The 19,310-nt window shown below is 43.2% G+C and overlaps 1 protein-coding gene across 1 annotated transcript in view; it reads left to right on the top strand.

The window, feature by feature from the left end:
- CCDC187 (coiled-coil domain containing 187) overlaps positions 1–19,310 on the top strand; it is a 395,322-nt gene that overhangs the window by 158,498 nt on the left and 217,514 nt on the right. The window contains exons 10-11 of the mRNA XM_085613361.1: positions 8,574–9,265; positions 11,725–11,819. Coding sequence (XP_085469487.1) covers positions 8,574–9,265; positions 11,725–11,819 — 787 coding nt within the window. The remainder of the gene's footprint in view (positions 1–8,573; positions 9,266–11,724; positions 11,820–19,310) is intronic.

Consider the following 19,310-nt stretch of genomic DNA (forward strand, 5'->3'; position numbering starts at 1 on the left):
CTGTTTATCTAACAGTGGGGTTTAGTCTTGTGAGGACATCTGGGCATTGAAAGTGGTACTGCAGCTGTTCAACTGCAAGCTCTTTCTGCAAGTAAACCTACTACTGCGAGCAGTTATTACATTGGGTGGAATTGCTACAGCCATGATTACACAGACAGATATCCTCAGAAAGAACATAAACGATAGTAACACTGGTGACATCACATATGACATTACCCATGGCATTATTTACAGCATTATGGAAGCTGCAAATAATTGCTCTTTCAGAGTATAGAGGAAATATAGCCTTCTTGCTGTATGTTGCCACGATAAGGACACTGGAAGCCCAGTTCAAAAAGCTAATTAATCGCCTAAGCTTATCGTGTTGGTCAAGCGGCAGGATATATGAGTGTAACTTCATGTTTTGGATTCACAGAATTTGAATTTACATTTCTTAATAGATTTACTTTTATTTACAATTGCACCAGTAGCTGCTCCACTGTTGGCTTTCCTTGAAACGTTGATGGACATCAACAAGCTAGTGGGTTTGTGGGTCCTCACAAGGATTGCAGAACGCGTCTTAAAGGGAAAAGACGTCCTCACTGTAGCACTCGAAATGCGGCAATTCGCATGTGTGATAAGGTTCTGACACTTTAATTCGATTATATCATGTTTAATCCATAGTAATTCACGTATGTATGATGCTTCTCATACTTAGTTTGTTAATCTATAAGTGTGGTTCACAAAAGTAGATGTTCATGCTTTATTCAAGACAAAGATGTCCCCGATGCATTTCGGGACTGGCCCTTCATCTGGGGGATAATCCTAGGCGAAAATAAAGAAGGAGAGTTGGCTATTGTCCAAGCTTAGCGGAATGCAAAATGAAACACGTGACTATGATAGCGTTAGTACATGGTGCAAAAAAGAAGAATTTTGCGAATTAGTTCTAACTCGTGTGGTTAAAACGCGGTGCGGTGACAATGCAGGGAACTGATATAGATGTTAAGTAAACATACGACGAACAAACGAGAGTAAATAGCGTGCGGGAATGTTAACAGTTATTTCAATTGTGTTCGTGGCGCCGTGAAATGAAAGCGATTCGAGTGCGCGAATACTAAATAGTGCTCAAATCATCTGTGCGGTTAAATTTTGGAGTTACAAAAAATTCCGACTAACGTAAGAGTAAGATGTAATGAAAGTATGAATACCTGTAAACACCGGAACAATGTGTACGGAACCACGCCATAGGCGATACCAGGCGCGTGGAGTAAACGCTGAAAATATACCCAAAGGAACCCGGAAGTAATAATCGAGATAGAAATAGAAAACATACTACGTATCGTGTGTATAGTGGGAAAAATGAAGAATGACTAACAATATGCTGAACAAGAAGTGAATTACAAAACAAATAGAACATATAATCAACAAAGTCATAACGTATGAAAGAAACAAGAGAAAAAAGTGAAAGGATAATAATGGTAAAGGAAATTGACAAGATAATCGTGTTGTAAATAAAAACAGCAAGTGAGGAAGAGAAATAAAAAAAGGAGTGGTAGCAAAGAAAATCAAACAAACAAATTGTAATAAAAAACATGATTAAAGAGCCCCAAAAATAATGCACAACTAAGAAATGTTAACAATTATAGATAACAACTAAATTCAAGGCGTTCATTAAGTCCACCCGGGTGAACAGAATTGAGTCTGTTTATCCAGAAAATTTTGCGTTGTAAGAGGAAGGGGCCATTGTCTCTCCCTCGTTGTACAGAAACCTGTTCCAAGTTCATAAACCTCAGTTGACTAGAGTTATGATTATGTTCAAGAAAATGTTTTGCCACTGTGGACTTGGTATTCTTGGTTCTGATGTTACTTTTGTGTTCTGTCTAGCGAATTTTCATTTTCCTTTCAGTCTTTCCCACATACGGGAGTCCGCATGGGCATTTGAGTAAGTACACAACGTTATTGGTGTCACAAGTAGCCGTAACTTTGAGTTTGATGGGTGTACCACTGGTGGGATGCATGAGAATGGTACCCTTGATGATGTTGTTGCAGCTACCGCAGTTTAAACAAGGGATGGTACCTTTATACGGTTTGTCAGGTTCAGGAGGGCTCCTGTTCAGTAGTTGTTGTATGTTCAATGTGCGTTGGTAAGCAAAAATAGGAAGTTGATTGAAAATGCCTTTAAAGTCTGGTTCAGTTTGTAATAGTGGCCAATCTTTCCGAATGGTTTTCTTGATTTTCAAACTTTGGGTGGAAAATTTAGATACGAAAACCAGTCGTGAATAATTAGAAGCCTTAAGAGTTTGGTTCTGGAGTAAATCGGTGCGATTCTTGGTTTTGACTCTGTTTTCTGCTTTGTGAAGGATAGAAGCGGGGTATGCTCTTTTTTTGAATTTGTCAATAGATGACGACTTTGCTCTTGGAAAATCTCTTCAGTGGATGAGATACGTTTGATTCTCAGCAGTTGTGAATAGGGAAGATGTCTTTTAAGAGATTTTTGGTGGAAACTGGAAAAGTGTAGCAAATTATTGCGGTCGGTTGTTTTGGTGAACACAGAAGTAACCAATTGATTGTTCTGTATCGTAATGTCAACATCAAGAAATGCAATGTGGTTGTTATTGATTTCATGGGTAAATTGGATGCGATCGTTGATTGAATTCAGATGTGTGATGTGTACCAATAATTCTGATTGAGTTCCTTTCCAGATAAGAAAAATGTCATCAATATATCTGTAAAAAATCAACAAATTCTTCAAACATGATTCTTGAGATAAGATGTGATCCAGCTCGAAACGATGCATGAAGAGATTGGCATACGCAGGAGCAGCGCAATTTCCCATTGATGTGCCAGATAGTTTAGTGTAATAATTGTTATTCCAAATGAAGTAACTGTGGTATAGAGTAAAGTGTATGAGCTCAAGTAAAAAAACTTTAAGGTCTTCATCTTTATCAGTGTCAATCAGAAATGATTCTATTGCCTGTAAGCCCAAGTCATGTGGAATAGAAGTATACAACGACTTGATGTCTATGGTACAAAGAAGAATTTGTTCATGATCTTGTATGTCCATTTTGTTCAATTTAATAAGGAAATCCGTAGTGTCTTTTAAGTATGTGGACATCTTTTGAACCAGAGGCTGTAAGTGTCGATCTATGTATTTTCCTATAGGCTCATGGATAGAGTTTCTGGTGCTTACGAAGGGTCTGAACGGTGGTCTATCCAAAGTTTTGTGGATTTTTGGTATCATATACAAATACGGAACACTTGGGTTATCCATAATCAGAAAACGTTTGTCTCTTTCGTTGATGGTGCCTTTGTGTAAAGCGTTATTGACAATAGTCATCAATATGGTAGAAAATTCCTTGGTGGGGTCTGAAGTCATTTTGGAGTATGTGTCTTGGTCACTCACGTGAGTTTAGGTTTTTCCATGTAAAAGGAAGTGTCAAGTACCACAAGGGCTCCTCCTTTGTCTGCCGTACAAAATGTAATATCTTTATCCGATGCTAACTGTCTTATGATGTTACGTTCATTTAAAGTCAAGTTACTGTGCTTTGGTTGTTGTTCACAGAAAAGTTTGGTAATCTCTTTACCTACAATTAATTCGAAAGTATCAAGAAGTTCCTGTATCTTGAGTTGGGGAAGGTTCAATAACATTAGAAAAGAAATGTTTTAATCGGAGGTTGCGCATGAATCTGAACAAGCTGACTTGGGTCTCCAGATCATTGGTATTATAAGTATTATAAGTAGGCACAAACGAAGTCCCTTTTTGTAATGTTTGGATTTGTTGAGGTGTTAAAGTTTTTTGAGAAATGTTGATAACTAGATTCTCTGACTCCTTGTAGATTTTGCAATGGGTGTGTCTCTTGTTCTTGAAGTTAGACCTCCTGGTTCGTTTCGTATGTTTGGGCCTTTTTCTAAAAAAGAAGTAGATCCGTTGGTGTTGGCTGTAGAAGTTGAAGGTTGACTGTCGACTCGGTCGCTTGGTTGTTTAGATGAAGGTCTTTGGGATTGAGTATGTGAGTCTTCAGATGAGGATGTTTCACCTTCAGTAGATCGATTATATGGTCTTTGTTGTCTACGTGTAGCGTATACATCAGCCCATGTATATACCTCTCCTAACTTATAATCTACTGTGTCTCTCTTGAATTTACGCAATTTTCTTTCGTTGATTTCTTTCTGATATTCATCAAGGGTACCATTCTCATGCATCCCACCAGTGGTACACCCATCAAACTCAAAGTTACGGCTACTTGTGACACCAATAACGTTGTGTACTTACTCAAATGCCCATGCGGACTCCCGTATGTGGGAAAGACTGAAAGGAAAATGAAAATTCGCTTGACAGAACACAAAAGTAACATCAGAACCAAGAATACCAAGTCTACAGTGGCAAAACATTTTCTTGAACATAATCATAACTCTAGTCAACTGAGGTTTATGAACTTGGAACAGGTTTCTGTACAACGAGGGAGAGACAATGGCCCCTTCCTCTTACAACGCAAAATTTTCTGGATAAACAGACTCAATTCTGTTCACCCGGGTGGACTTAATGAACGCCTTGAATTTAGTTGTTATCTATAATTGTTAACATTTCTTAGTTGTGCCTTATTTTTGTGGCTCTTTAATCATGTTTTTTATTACAATTTTTTTTTTATTTTCTTTGCAACCACTCCTTTTTTGATTTCTCTTCCTCACTTGCTGTTTTTATTTACAACACGATTATCTTGTCAATTTCCTTTACCATTATTATCCTTTCTCTTTCTTCTCTTGTTTCTTTCATACGTTACGACTTTGTTGATTATATGTTCTATTTGTTTTGTAATTCACTTCTTGTTCAGCATATTGTTAGTCTTTCTTCATTTTTCCCACTATACACACGATACGTAGTATGTTTTCTATTTCTATCCCGATTATCACTTCCGGGTTCCTTTGGGTATATTTTCAGCGTTTACTCCACGCGCCTTGTATCGCCTATGGTGTGGTTCCGTACACATTGTTCCGGTGTTTACAGGTATTCATACTTTCATTACATCTTACTCTTACGTTAGTCGGAATTTTTTGTAACTCCAAAATGTAACCGCACAGATGATTTGAGCACTATTTAGTATTCGCGCACTCGAATCGCTTTCATTACACAGCACCACGAGCACAATTGAAATAACTGTTAACATTCCTGCACGCTATTTACTCTCGTTTGTTCGTCGTATGTTTACTTAACATCTATATCAGTTCCCTGCATTGTCACCGCACCGCGTTTTAACCACACGAGTTAGAACTAATTTGCAAAATTCTTCTTTTTTGCACCATGTACTAACGCTATCATAGTCACGTGTTTCATTTTGCATTCCGCTAAGGTTGGACAATAGCCAATTGTCCTTCTTTGTTTTCTTAGGATTATCCCCCTGATGAAGGGCCAGTCCCGAAATGCATCGGGGACATCTTTATGGCTTGAATAAAGCATGAACATCTACTTTTGTGAACCACACTTATAGATTAACAAACTAAGTATGAGAAGCATCATACATACGTGAATTACTATGGATTAAACATGATATAATCAAACTAAAGAGTCAGAACCTTATTACACATGCGAATTGCAGCATTTCGAGTGCAACAGTCTTTTCCCTTTAAGACGCGTTCTGCTATTCTTGTCTTGCACCTCAGTGATTAGGAGGTGGTACTCACCAGCACCATTTAATATTTTACAAGGATTACCTCGTTATTCAATTTGGATTACCAGGGAGTGCAACCATTTCTTCAAACTTCATTGTCCTCACAAGGATTCTCACATCCTATCCTGCCCTCAAACAAACCCGAAATTTACCCTAGTAAAGGCAGAAGTAAACCCTTATCAAAGGTGGAAATGAGAAGTGAACAACCCTATAGTCTGGCAGACGTTTGGGAGAATGGGCTTCTCTTCAGGAAGAAGTAAATTTAACGTGCAGAAAAAGAAAAAAAGATTAGCAAGTGGAATACATTTTTTTCCTAGCATTTACAAGCGCTAATGCACATCATGCACCATGAATTTAAAATAAAATCATACATTTCCCTAACCAAACTACATGTAAAGTAGAAGTGGTATTGATGATGTCAAGTGCAAGGTGATATGTGATGTCAGCAGTGATGCTGTCATTGATGATGTCATCAGAGACATCATGTGTAAAGTAATGAGTAATGCAGTGACGTGAGTTGTGATTGCCTAGCTGGCTATAACTTGTGAATTTCTTTAGATTTTAGGTATTGAATTATAACCATAAAATCACTTTAACTGAAGTTTTTTTGGTGATCTACGGCCGGATGTACAAAACATTTTCCTGTTGCAAACGGGCCGATTTGCAGTATCGGCCGATTTGCGAACGCAGAAAAGCATATTGGTTTATATGAATCCCAAATTGCGATTCGGTAGCCTATTTCCGAATTGCAATTTGGAATTGTGAACACACCGATTCGGTATTTGGAAGGGATGTACTTAGGGCGTCCCTCCCAACACCGAATCTCAGTGGTATGTATGAGTGTTATGTGACTGAATTACAGTCCCAAAAACAATAATTTTTTACTGACTATTACTGACTACTAAAGTGATAACCATGGTCAAATGGGAAGGGGTTGACAAGGGCCCCTTTCTCCTTTGAGAATGTAAACACAAATATTTTTTATTACCAGTCGTGGTCCTGTGGTCCACTGCCTACACTTAAAAAATGAAACATAAAAGTAACATTTTCTATTTTTTAAATCCATCCTGTTTTCCTTTAAGGAAAAAGGGCTGCATTTTAGAAAAAAAAAATTACTCTAATGAAAAGCACTCACAGACATGGTGGTCTGCTGACCCCAACAGGCCACCATCCTTATGATGGCTATCATCCCTAATGGGTCGCAAAGTGTGACTGACTTCATTAATATTCATGCGATAGGTTGCTTTGCGACTAGCTAGGAATTGCTATTTAAAAGATGTGATTTTTCTACATTAAGAATTGCAATTTCCTAATGGCAATTTGGTAAGAATCACAACTTGGAAATCACAATTCTAGATTTTTGGACATCTGAATTTAATGAAATGAAATGAAATGTGGCTTTTGTAAAGCGCAGACTGTCGCTCCCAAATGAGCCTCCTGGCGCTATCAGATAACGTGCTTCAGCAGAGAACGGATTAGGATCTAGATGAGTGCGAGGCATGATTCATCAGATGTTTCATAGATCCATGTCTTTAGGGCCTTCCTGAACTGTTCTTCAGATTCCATTGATCTTAATTTGCTTGGCATGACATTAGGGCCTTTGCCCCTAACACAGTGGCCGACTTCCCTCCCCTTGTTTTAAGCTTGAAATCTGGTACTTTAAGGTGGTTTGAGGAAGTGGATCTAAGTGTCCTCTTTGTTGTGTATGGCATAAATCTCGTTGAGAGATATACTGGCCCTAATCGGCGCACTGCTCTAAAGACCATGAGGAGAAGCTTGAACAAAATTATTTTTGTGTAGCGGGAGCCAGTGAAGAGTTTTCAGGGCTGCTGAGGCTGAAGCCCTGCGGGGGAGATTTAAGACCAATCTAGCTGCTGCATGTTGCACCACCTGTAGTTTCTGTAGGGTAGATTTATTGACCCCTACCAGGAGGCTATTGCAGTAGTCTAGGCGTGAGAGTATTAAAGCCACTGCCACTGTTTTCCTGGCCGCAAGTGGAAGCAGGTCGAAGAATTTTCTCAGGGTCCTAATTAGGCCGAAGCATGTACCCGCCACCTTTAGTACGTGGGGTTTAAAAGAGAGGGTGGAATCAAACCATACCCCCAGATATTTTGCCACTTCCACGGTGGATGGAGGGGCTGCTGCTTCTGTCGGCCACCAATCCTTAGGTTGAAAGGGATTATTTTTCCCTATCAATAGGATTTCTGTTTTATCCGTATTACAACGGAGGTGGTTGCTTTTCATCCATTTGATGATCGCAGTGAGCCAGGATTTAAAATTTTCCTCCGCCTCCGTAGAATTGTTTTCAAGAGACAAGATCAGCTGAGTTTCATCAGCATAAGATGTTGTTTCTATCCCGTAAGACGAAATGAGGGAAATAAGTGGAGCTATATAAATATTGAAGAGAAGTGGGCTAAGTGATGCACCCTGTGGGACACCCGTCGTGATGGTATGTTCTGAAGAGAAGAAGGTGCCCAGGGAGATAGCTTGTCTCCGGTTCGACAGGAAGGATATGATCCATGCCAGTGCCATATTGGAAATGCCGCAAGATTTTAGTCTGGCTAAAGATGTTATGGGAGATGGTATCAAACGCAGCAGACAGATCCAAAAGGATCAACACTGCCTTCTTGCCGCTGTATGTGATACATTTCAGGGTGTTCATATGGCCCATAGTTTTTACAAGTAGTACTCCATCTTTACAGCTATGTTTAAAGGAGTGCTGCAAATGATGATGTCAAGTGTGGTGTGATATGTGATGTTGACAGTGATGCCATCAATGGTGTAATTTAGAATGCCATCAGAGATATCATATAATTGCTTCATCTAGAGTTTTAGGTACATCTTTAAAGACAAATGTAATGAGAAAAGAACATGACAGGATGATCAGACATGACAATAAATACTGCTTTACGTTCCATTACTTTACAGCACGTGTTATGGATGATTCACTCACAGTACAGAAAGACCCAAACAGTTTAAATAAACTGAACCTCAAACCAGCTGCAGATCCCAAGATCTATCAAGCACTACAAGACAAGACAATTCTGCCTACAGAGAGTAAACAGACTAAGGACCCAAGACAAGTGCTTAAAGCACTCCATTCTGAGAATCAACACAACATGCACGGCACAAGTCGAGCCCCAGAACCTCTTGCAAATACCTCTAGGAGAGCTGAAGAGGACCTAGGAAGCTTGGGAAGAAGTGAAGGTCCAAAGCTGGGAGTCAGACAGAGTCCAAGAAAAAACAGAGACAGAAGAGCGACAAGTGCACCTCCTAAAGGACATCGGTCAGCATCATCAAGCCCAGCAGGAAAACAAGTGGACAAGGAAAATCTTCAATCTACAGAGATCAAGAGAAACCCAACTAAGATTCGAAGCTACAGTGTCGAAGAAGTCCGTGAGTATATGAACAAAAAGGCCGCTGAAAGACAGAGGAAAGAAATTGAGGCTAAAAGGAATAAGAAAAAGTCCATTGAGTTGAAAAATAAAAGGATGGAGGAATTGTTTAAGAAACAGAAGGATGCTGTGCCTGTGAGACAGAGTGCAAGAGAGCATGTGCCGATCAAACGAGCTGCCATAACGGAAAAGGACTTCTTGGGATCTAAGAAAGACCAATTAAATGTAGGTAGTGCAATACAATTCATTTCAATCTACAAGAAAATGTCCTCTAATTTGTTGTTGCCTTTTGTCATTACATACCTTTTAGCTATAAAAGTACTTATGTTGATTTCTGATTAAGAGTAATTGCTACTTTACTATGTCAGTAATATTGCACTACTAATGAATCAAAGCCAATTAATATTGTTGATAAACTGATCCAAATTATTTTCGTTCAGAATCCCTGGGGCAATTTCCATTTCCATCAGATAATTTTTTTTCTCTTCCAATTGATATTATTTGTAAAATGTAGATAATGTTCACTTTCTTGGTTTTTCCTCGCTTTATTGAGGTAGGTTGCTTACATTCTTTATTGGATTCTTGTGTGGTAATTTCAATGTTCAGTTTCAAACATTGCATAAAACCAGTTGTTGGGCTATTTGTAAGCATTCCTCATCTCTTAAGGTAAGGGAACAACGGCACTGAAACAGTCAGTAGCACTATAAACAATGAAACCATTTTAAAATGTACCCTGATATTACTTGCAACAAAATGTATTATATGTGTTTTTGTTTTTTAAAGTTGCGATATAAGACCGAATTGGTATAATTAAGTGCACTTTTACTTTTGCTGCTAGATGTAAGACACTACACAAGTGCACATTACCTAATGCACTTTAACTATGGTACTTTAAAGTATGAATTTTAAAAATTGGGGTTAGTGTAGGCGACTGGTGCGAAATATGGAATCAATTCCCAATGTACCTTGATATTACTCTCAACACAATGTAGTATATGTGCTCTGTCGTTTAAAGATGTGATACTAGTCAGATCTAATTGGTATAATCAATCTCCTGTCACAACTCAAAGTGTTTTTATTCTTGTTTGTAATTATTTTTATTATTCAACAAATAAAGCATTTCTTCTCATACACTATAACCAATGCTTAATTTACAACCAAAGCGGTGCCAGTGCCCAACGTTTTTCTCAGAACCACATGGTTGGTGCTGCCAAAGGTCGGGCCAAATATTAAGGGCCTGATTATGACATCGACGGACCGACCGATAGCCCGCCGATGTGGCCCAGACTTGGGTCTCTTGCTCGCTGTTCCACTGAATTCAAGCTAGCGTGGCTGATGAGGGGTGAGACCCTGAAACCAGTCCCAGATGCTTTTTTCCAGTCCAGTGAGGACCTGGCTCGGGCAGTTTGGGCTGGACTTTTTCCAATGAGGAGCAGGGTCAAGACTGATTTGCATATGGGTGGGTGCAATCTGGGGTGGCATAGTGAGCACTAGAACGATGGATTTAACCCAGATCTGTTGACCCGGGGTGAATGTTTGATTTACTAAGCATTCCATCCATCATTTGTTGCTGTAGCAATGTAGGCGTGAAAGGAAACAGTATTAGAGTTATGTAAAAAAGAATATGTTTAACTTTAGATTGTCTCCCCGTTGATTTAGAAATGGACCTACACATTTGTACTGCACTTTGTCGAACATACGCTTTCCGTAGAGGAATGGGAATTTGTTCAAGCTCCAACTTTGAATCTTTGCTGATAGATAAGGATACAGTAGGTGGTTTGTTAGTGTCTATGAGAGCACACATAAAAACAAATAAACCATCTATTCAGGGCCTCATTTAGATTTGTGTGGATCAAGAGCTCTGCCACAAATTGGGGTTGTTCTTGCCCCACCAAACTCCTGGCTCCCCAACCTCAGTATGGCTGCTTTGAGGACAGAATCTGAGCTGGCATCACTATTCCAAACCCTTGGCCTAACTTCTACAGGGATGCCAGATTGCAGCGAAGACAGAGGATTCAAGGGGAGGGGGGACAAACAAGCATGGCTCCGTCTCGACAGTCATCTGTGCCTTTGGTTCATATGCCGCACCGGCAGATACCCTGTAGGCCCAATGATATTTGCTAGGTAGGCCTGAATCTTGGAATATCGCTGGTGGTCCATCACGGAGGAGTGGAGGCCAAGGCCTTCTCTGGCCTGGTAGCGTGGCGAGCCAACAGCCAAACATTAAATTACGCCACCCTAACGTTTACTCCCACCCAATGTTGACTGTGTTCACTCAGAATGTTTCATTGTAATTTCTTTATTTAAATGGCCATGTGGCTAGCTCTGCTCTTTACACACATCTTTTACCAATACTATACGCAGTGACTAACACTTTTTCAGTAAATGAGAAACCTGCTGCGGCTCAGTTTTCCATTCCTTGGGAAGATTTAGCTATTTTATGCTACGTTTAAATATGATGTTGTGGTTTGGGTAGTGAGTTACACTTTTTAGCTTTTGTCCATGAGACACTGATGGTGTGTTTCATCTCAAAATGTAGTTTTCATTATATGATTTTGCAATTATGGTTTGTGTAACCAAAAATCAAATAAAGAATAAAATATTATAGAGATTCTATTCCAATGATGTAGAAACATATGTTGTACTTAGCAATGCATTATGGGTCTGCTTTATTTTTAATTCAGGCTAACAACTGTGCCAGAAGTATGCAGAATAACATTTCTGAATGGGTAGAGTTGACGTCACGAGCACTCTTGAAAAGTGAAGGCAGTGAAAGCAGGTATGTGGGTAAAAATCCTGGACTCGATGGATGCAATGAAAAAGGCCTCATGGTACATGCAGCTTTTGTCACCAGACCAGGGCAATCTTCCTCTTCATTCTACCACTGCTACTACTACTGTGACAACTACTTCTGACACTACTACAACTACTACTGCTATTACTACCACTACTACTACTACTACTAATAATAATAATAATGATAATAATAATAATAAAGATAATAATAATAACAATAATTCCAAACAAATTTATATAGGCTTTGTGGTCACCAGATCTTTACAGAACAGTATGTATTATAACAGTACTGTCGATTTCTTCTTTTATTATTATGCTTATTAGTATTAACGTTATTTACAGCTAATAATAATATTATTGATAATAATAATAATAATAATATGGATAAGAATACTTTTATGAGAAGAAGGAAGAAAATAGTCAACAATGTAAATAGTTATAATTATTGCTATTACTATCACCACTACAACTACTGCTACTAATGCTATTACTTCCCCTACTACTACTACTACTAATAATGATAATAATATTAACAATAAATCCAAACACATTTATATAGGTTTTTAAATAGGTTGTTACAGATCTTTACAGAAAAGTATGTATTATAATAGTACTGTCGTTTTCTTCATTTAATATTATGTTTATTAGTATTAAAACTATTAACAGCTAATAATAATAATATGAATTATAATACTTGTAAGAGAAGAAGGAAGAAAATAGACAACAACATAAATACTTATTAGAATTATTGCTTTACATTTTTAGTTGGGCTCCAGATCTTTAAAATAAAGCATGAATAAAAATAATAATAATAATGGAGGAGCCTAGCGCTTGACCAAGATGGCCGCGTGAGCTTTGAGCTCCCGGGACCCACGCGCCCTCCGTCGATTATCCTGTCTTAAATCCTGTTCTACATGCACGGCATCCTGCAGATGACTCATTGCTGAGGCGATTGATGCTGCCCGGGTTCGGATCGCCCACCGGTAACCGGAGTTGTGCACGGCGGAAGATTGAGGCCTATCTCCGAGGGATGCCAGGGGCTGGCGTTGGCAGGATGCCCGGCCACTAATTGAACAACAGCGGCCTGGCGAGGGGTGAACTGGCGGACGGAGAACGCCGTGCTTTCACTTTCACTTTCTCGCCCTTTGTTTGCCTAGGCCCGGGAGTGCCTCCTGACGCTTCACTATCCTCCGGATGCCTTGCGCCCTGCTCTGACTGGTTATTGCAGATCTGGCTTCTCCTGTTCCCTCTGACTGAGAGAGGGTCGTCTCTTTGCACCAGATTGCTCTGTGCCAGAAATGTCGGGTAAAGCAGAGGTGGATAAGCTGAAACCCAAGGCTACCAGGCGGGGAGCCTATACCCAATCCAACAATATGGATCGCTATGCCCAGCAGAAGGGATCGCCTGGTGGATCGGGCCAGTCGCTGGACGTAGAGAAAGCTGCCTCATCCCCGACCTCGGAGCTCTCGTTGCAGGATGTCATGGGTGCGCTCGAGGGGATGCAGGCCTCGATTGGGAGACAGTTTGATGCCCTGGCGCATAAGGTGGATACTATCTTGGTGGATGTCAACCTGATCCGTGCGGATTTGGGCAAAACCAATGAGCGGGTTAAGTCCCTTGATCTCAAGACCACAGGCCTCGCTGATGATGTCTCGGAACTTCAGACCGAAGTTCATAAGCTGCGAGCCGAGAACGACCTCTCCGCCCGCCGGCTGGAGGACTTTGAGGGCCGGGCCAGGCGCAACAACGTGCGCATTATTGGGGTCCCGGAATCCTCGGACGACATCTCCGTAGATCTGCTCGTGGAGGACTTGGTGCTTAACCATCTGAAGCCTAAGGGCCTTGGGAAGTTTTTTGCAGTCGAGCGGGCTCACAGAGTTCCTGGCGGGAGGCCCAGGGCGGGAGGCCCTCCGAGACCGATTGTCGCCCGGATCTTTCACTTCCGAGATCGGGATGCTATCCTGCAAGCATCGCGGGTGACGGGCCCGGTCCCTTTTCAGAACGCCTCAGTGAGTTTCTATCCTGACTTCACCCAGTTGGTGCAAAGGCAAAGGCAGAGTTTCCTGGGGGTGAAGAGACGTCTTCGGGAGAGGGATCTGAAGTAAGCTATGCTTTTTCCTGCCAGATTACGTGTGGTGTATGAGGACCGGACTTTCTTTTTTGAGTCGCCTGTCATGGCCGGAGACTGGTTGGACGCTTTGCCCCGGCGACGGACTGGCGGGGATGCTGCCACAGACGTGGAGGGTGACCGGGATGGGCAGGGTTGATGCCTTTGGAGCCAGACTGACTTGTTTTGATCTCGGACAATGACTTGCGCTGATTGCAGTAATACGGAGGGTTGCGGGAGGAAGATGGGAGCTCTTTCCTCCCTCAGGGTACTTTTTGTAGTTTTGTGTTTTGGTAGGGCGACAGGCACACTGCAAGTTGGGGGGGCTTTGTAAGCTGCAGCAGGGGTGCAGGGTGGGGGGGAGAGTTGGGATGTTGGGGTTGTTGTTGGGGGGTTTGTTTTTGCAAGGCGTAGTAATGGTTGTCAGGGTTGTTCAATGGTGGCTCTTCGGGTGGGGGGTGGGCCTCTTTGTGTGTTGGGATGGGGGGTAGGGGCCTAAATATTATTAGCTGGAATGTTAATGGCTTGGGAGATCGTATTAAGCGGGGGATAGTCCTGCAGTTCTTGAAACGGTCTTTGCCGGATGTGGCCCTACTGCAGGAGACACACCTTATAGGTAATACTTGCTATGCTCTTAATAGAAAAGGTTACCAATTCATCGCTCATTCGGGATTCTCCTCAGGCTCCAGGGGTGTGGGTATCCTGGTTAGAGCTTCACTACCTTTCGAGGTGGACTCCACCATTGTTGATGATAGGGGGAGGTTTGTGGCGGTGGCGGGGAGGTGGGAAGGAAGAACGTTGGTGTTGGTTTCGGTTTATGTCCCTCCTACCCTGCAGGCCTCCACGTTTGCAGATCTGGGTAGGGCCTTGTTGGACCTCCCGGAGGGTATGCTAGTGGTGGGGGGAGATTTTAATGCTGTCGGCTCTGGGTTGCTGGATAGGTACCCGCCTAGGGACACCGAGGGGGCTCAGAAGTAGCTTCCAGACTTTCTAGATACCCTCGGCTTGGTAGACTGCTGGAGGCTCCGGCACCCCACACAGAGCCAATATACCTTCCACTCCGGGGCGCATGGTAGTCTCTCTCGGATTGACTACTTGCTCACTCTGGCTGCGCATGCCTCATTGGTATCGGAGGCTAGGCATATGGCGCGGGGCATATCTGATCATTCGCCAGTGTGGGTCCGGCTGGATGTCGGCCGCGAGGGAGGGGGTAGGGTTGCTCCTATTAACCCCTGGTACTTTCGTGACCCCAAGATGCGTAGTGCGCTGCTGAAGACAGTTGATCACTATTTTAAGGACAATCAGGGTTCTGTTGACTCGGCTGTGTCGTTGTGGGAAGCATTTAAGACCGTGTTGAGAGGGGAGGCCCTCTCCTTGGTAGTGGCCGCCAAGCGCCGGAGAGATGGCGAGGTTATACAGGTTGAGGATGAGATTGCGGCCTTAGAGGTGGCCCTGGAGGGGGAGGTTACAGCGGCCTCACTGCATAAACTGAGCTTGAAGCAAGCGGAATATAGGGAACTGGTGGAGAATGCCGCCAAGACCCTCAGTAGGGAACAGCAGGGTCGCTTGTACGATGTTGGCGATAAGGCCGGGAAACTCCTTGCGTGGCTGGATAAAAAAGAACGTGTTAATAGAGTGGTGCCGGAGCTGACGAGAGAGGGGGGAGAGGTGGTTGTTGATCCCGAGGGTATAGTACAGTGTTTTTCGGATTATTTCCGTATGGTTTACGCCTCGGTTTCGGATAGGCCAGCTGAGGATTCGTGTGACCTCCTGCGTGACATCGCTCTGCCTTGCCTTTCTGACGTAGATAGAGATGACCTCGATGGAGATATAACGGTTGATGAGGTGGCGGGTGCTATCCGCGCGTTGAACTCGGGCAAGGCCTCAGGCACAAATGGTTTGCCGATTGACTTGTATAAGCTGTTTCCGGATAGGGTCGCTCCTCACCTGCGCGCCATGTTCGTGGAGGCGCGGGGGAGTGGGTCCCTTCCGTTGGACCAGCGACTGGCGTCGATTGTTGTGATACATAAGGACGGTAAACCCCGGGACAAGTGTGCCTCCTATCGGCCAATATCACTCCTTAATGCCGAGCCGAAAATCCTGGCTAAAATCCTGGCGGGCCGCTTGGTCCGGGTACTTGGAGACCTGATCCACCCTGATCAATCGGGTTTTATCCCGCACCGTAACACTGCGTTAAACCTTAGGCGCCTTCATGGAGTGATTGCCAGGGCGAGCACGCTGCGAGAACCAGCTATTGTGGCGTCTCTTTATGCCACGATGGCTTTTGATACGGTGGAATGGGCATATCTGTGGGCTGTGCTTGCCAAGTTCGGCTTTGGCCCTGGCTTTGTGAGCTGGGTGAGGTTGCTCTATGAGGGTCCCCTTGCGAGTGTTGTGGTAAACAGGCGGGCGTCGACTCCGTTCCAGCTGGGGAGGGGCACCCGGCAGGGTTGCCCCCTATCGCCTTTGTTGTTCGCCCTTGCTCTCGAGCCGCTGGCGGCGTGGATACGCTGGCACCCGGATATACGTGGACTTAGGTGGTCGCCCGATCACGAGGACCGTATTTCGCTCTATGCCGATGATATCCTGTTATATCTCGCCTCCCCCAAGAACTCGCTTATAGTGGTTTGTGACGTTCTGACATCTTTTGGTAAGAACTCTGGTCTTGTCATCAATTGGAGTAAGTCATATCTGTATGTTCTGAGTGGCGATGTTCCACCTGTCCCGCGAACTTGTTCGATCCAGATTGCCCAGCAGGGTTTCTTGTACCTGGGGATTTTTATCTCCACTGATCCCACTTTGCGGTATGAGAGGAACCTGCTCCCTCCCCTGGCGCGTTTGCGGCGGGATGTTGCGGGCTGGCAGAGGATGCCGATCTCCCTCCTCGGACGCGCCGCCTTGTTCAAAATGATGTCTCTTCCCCGTTTCCTCTACGTCTTGCAGAATACTCTTGACTGGGTCCCGGCCAGTTACTTTCGGGAGGTCGAAAGCCTCCAACGATCGTTGTTGTGGGATGGGCGGCCGCGCATAGCGATTGCTAAGTTGACACTTCCGTGGTACGACGGGGGAATTGCGCTTCCGGACATTCGACGTTATTACTGGGCCACCCAATTGAGCGCGATTAATCATGGTCTCTATGGTCCGGCTCTAAGCCCCGGCTACACCATGGATCGATGGTTGTTGCGCGGCGGAAATTATCACAGAGCGTTGTACTCGAGGTCGCTGGACTCGTCCCTCACAGGGCCCACTGGGGTGGCGGTGCGGGTGTGGAAGTTGGCGACTGACTCGCTGGGCTGAAAAGATAGGCTCACCCTTGCTACCCCGTTGTTTGACTCTGAAAAATTGGGGAAGCTTTGGCATACAAAAGGCTTTGAGAAATGGGACTTGATCGGTATCTCCAGGGTTGGAGATTTGCTGATTAAGGGCAGGGTGAAGTCCTTTGAAGAGTTGCAGAAGGAGTATGAGTTGGGGAAATCCGAGTTTTTCCGCTATGTTCAGGTGCGTCATGCCCTGCGGTCAGTTCTCGTGGAAGGTGAGAAGGTGCCTGAGTCCTCTCCATTGGAGGACCGGATCCTCGATGGCCATATGCCAGAGAGTACGATCTCTCTTATTTATAAGAAATTGATTAATGTTCGGGCTGACCTGCTATTGGGGTTGCGGGATCAATGGACTAGGGACGGTCTTGAGCTGGATGACGAGGACTGGCAGTCTGCGGTTTCCTCTCCTAAGGAGGTCGCGATTCCGTCGCGTCTGCGGCTGGTGCAGCTCAAAATACTCCACAGAGTCTATGTTACGGGGCCAAGGCTGGTTCATATGGGATTTTCTGAGGAGGGCTTATGTAGGAGGGGCTGTGGTATGGTGGGTACCTTCCTGCATATCATTTGGGAATGTGGCGTCATCATGGAATTTTGGAGGAGAGTCCATGCGGTAATGGGGGAGGTGACGGGCATTGTTATGCAGCCGGAGGCGCGGTGTTGTCTCCTGAATGTTTGGGGGCCTACTGATCATGATGAGGCACAGACCCAGTGGGTGACTCTGGGTAACATGGTGGCTAAGCGAGATATCGCGCGCCTGTGGGGCTCCGCGGGACCCCCCACATTGGCTGCATGGATTGAAAACATGGACTGGAGTATGTTTAGGGAAAAGACAGTATATTGCGCTAGAGGGCGCCCTCGGAAGTGGCATGCCATTTGGGGGCGGTGGAACCAATATAGGGGGGGCATATGCCTTGCCCCTGATCTGGATCCCCCCGAGGAGCAGCTCTCTCCTTAGCATTCTTTCCAGCTCTGTATATATTTTTGATTGTTAATTGGCTTATTGGGTCTCTGCTTTTCCCCTTTTCCTCTTATCACAGCACTGTGACTGATAGACGAGGGGGGTCCGGTCTCCCCTGAGGGGCAATCACCAGGTGTATTTGGTGTTTTTCGCCTTGCTTGGGTTTGGTTTGTGTTTGTGTTTATTTAAAATAGAACCTTTTTTGCTTCTCCTTTCTGTGCACTGTGGACGGTCATTTGTACTGCTCTCTTGAAGCTGCCGAACCTCCGGGTTGTCGGCTGAATAGCTGTGTCCCTGATTTTTGATGAATAAAGGTTTTAAAAAAAAATAATAATAATAATAATAAACAAGTTTAGGTTTTGTTGTCTACAGATCTTTACAACAAAGTATATGTAATAGTATTGTCTATTTTCTTCTTCTTACTATTATTATTATTACTACTACTAGTATTATTATTAATTTTATTATTAATGATAATACTAGTGTATTACATCATTATTTTTATCGTCAATATGACATCAATAATAACAATACTAACAATAATAATAGTGTAGTATTTCTGTTATTATTAGTATCATCATCATGAATATTATTATTAATAGTATTATTTTGGTGTTGTTGGTATTATTATTACATTACTTACAAATGTTCTTTCTGAAACTGTTGGCGACTCATTTTCCTGTGTTTAGTCCAGAATTTCCAGGGTTAGATCATTCTTACTGATGCAAAGAAATGTTGGAAAACTAACCAATACCAAGTCCTTATTCAAAAAACAAATTCCAGTCCTCTTTAATTTTATGTTTCTGTGTCTCAGAACGGCACCGTATAGATGCAAAACAGTCATCTGAATGTGTCAGTGAGAAGTCAGAAAATCCAATAACACATCAATAGCAACAAGTCTCGATCCAACTCACCTTCATTCCATGAGTAACATTCCTCTGTGCGTATCATTTATCTGACTAACTCGCATACTTCAGCACTATCCTCAAATCCCTCAAAACCGCGTCCTATGAAGACAATGTGCTACCCTTGCCTGTCATCTAAACCATCACCGGAGAAGCTATCTCACCCCTACTTGACAATAAGATATTC

The sequence above is a fragment of the Triturus cristatus genome, chromosome 1_2 (genome assembly GCF_964204655.1).
Source record: "Triturus cristatus chromosome 1_2, aTriCri1.1, whole genome shotgun sequence".
Lineage (NCBI taxonomy): Eukaryota > Metazoa > Chordata > Amphibia > Caudata > Salamandridae > Triturus > Triturus cristatus.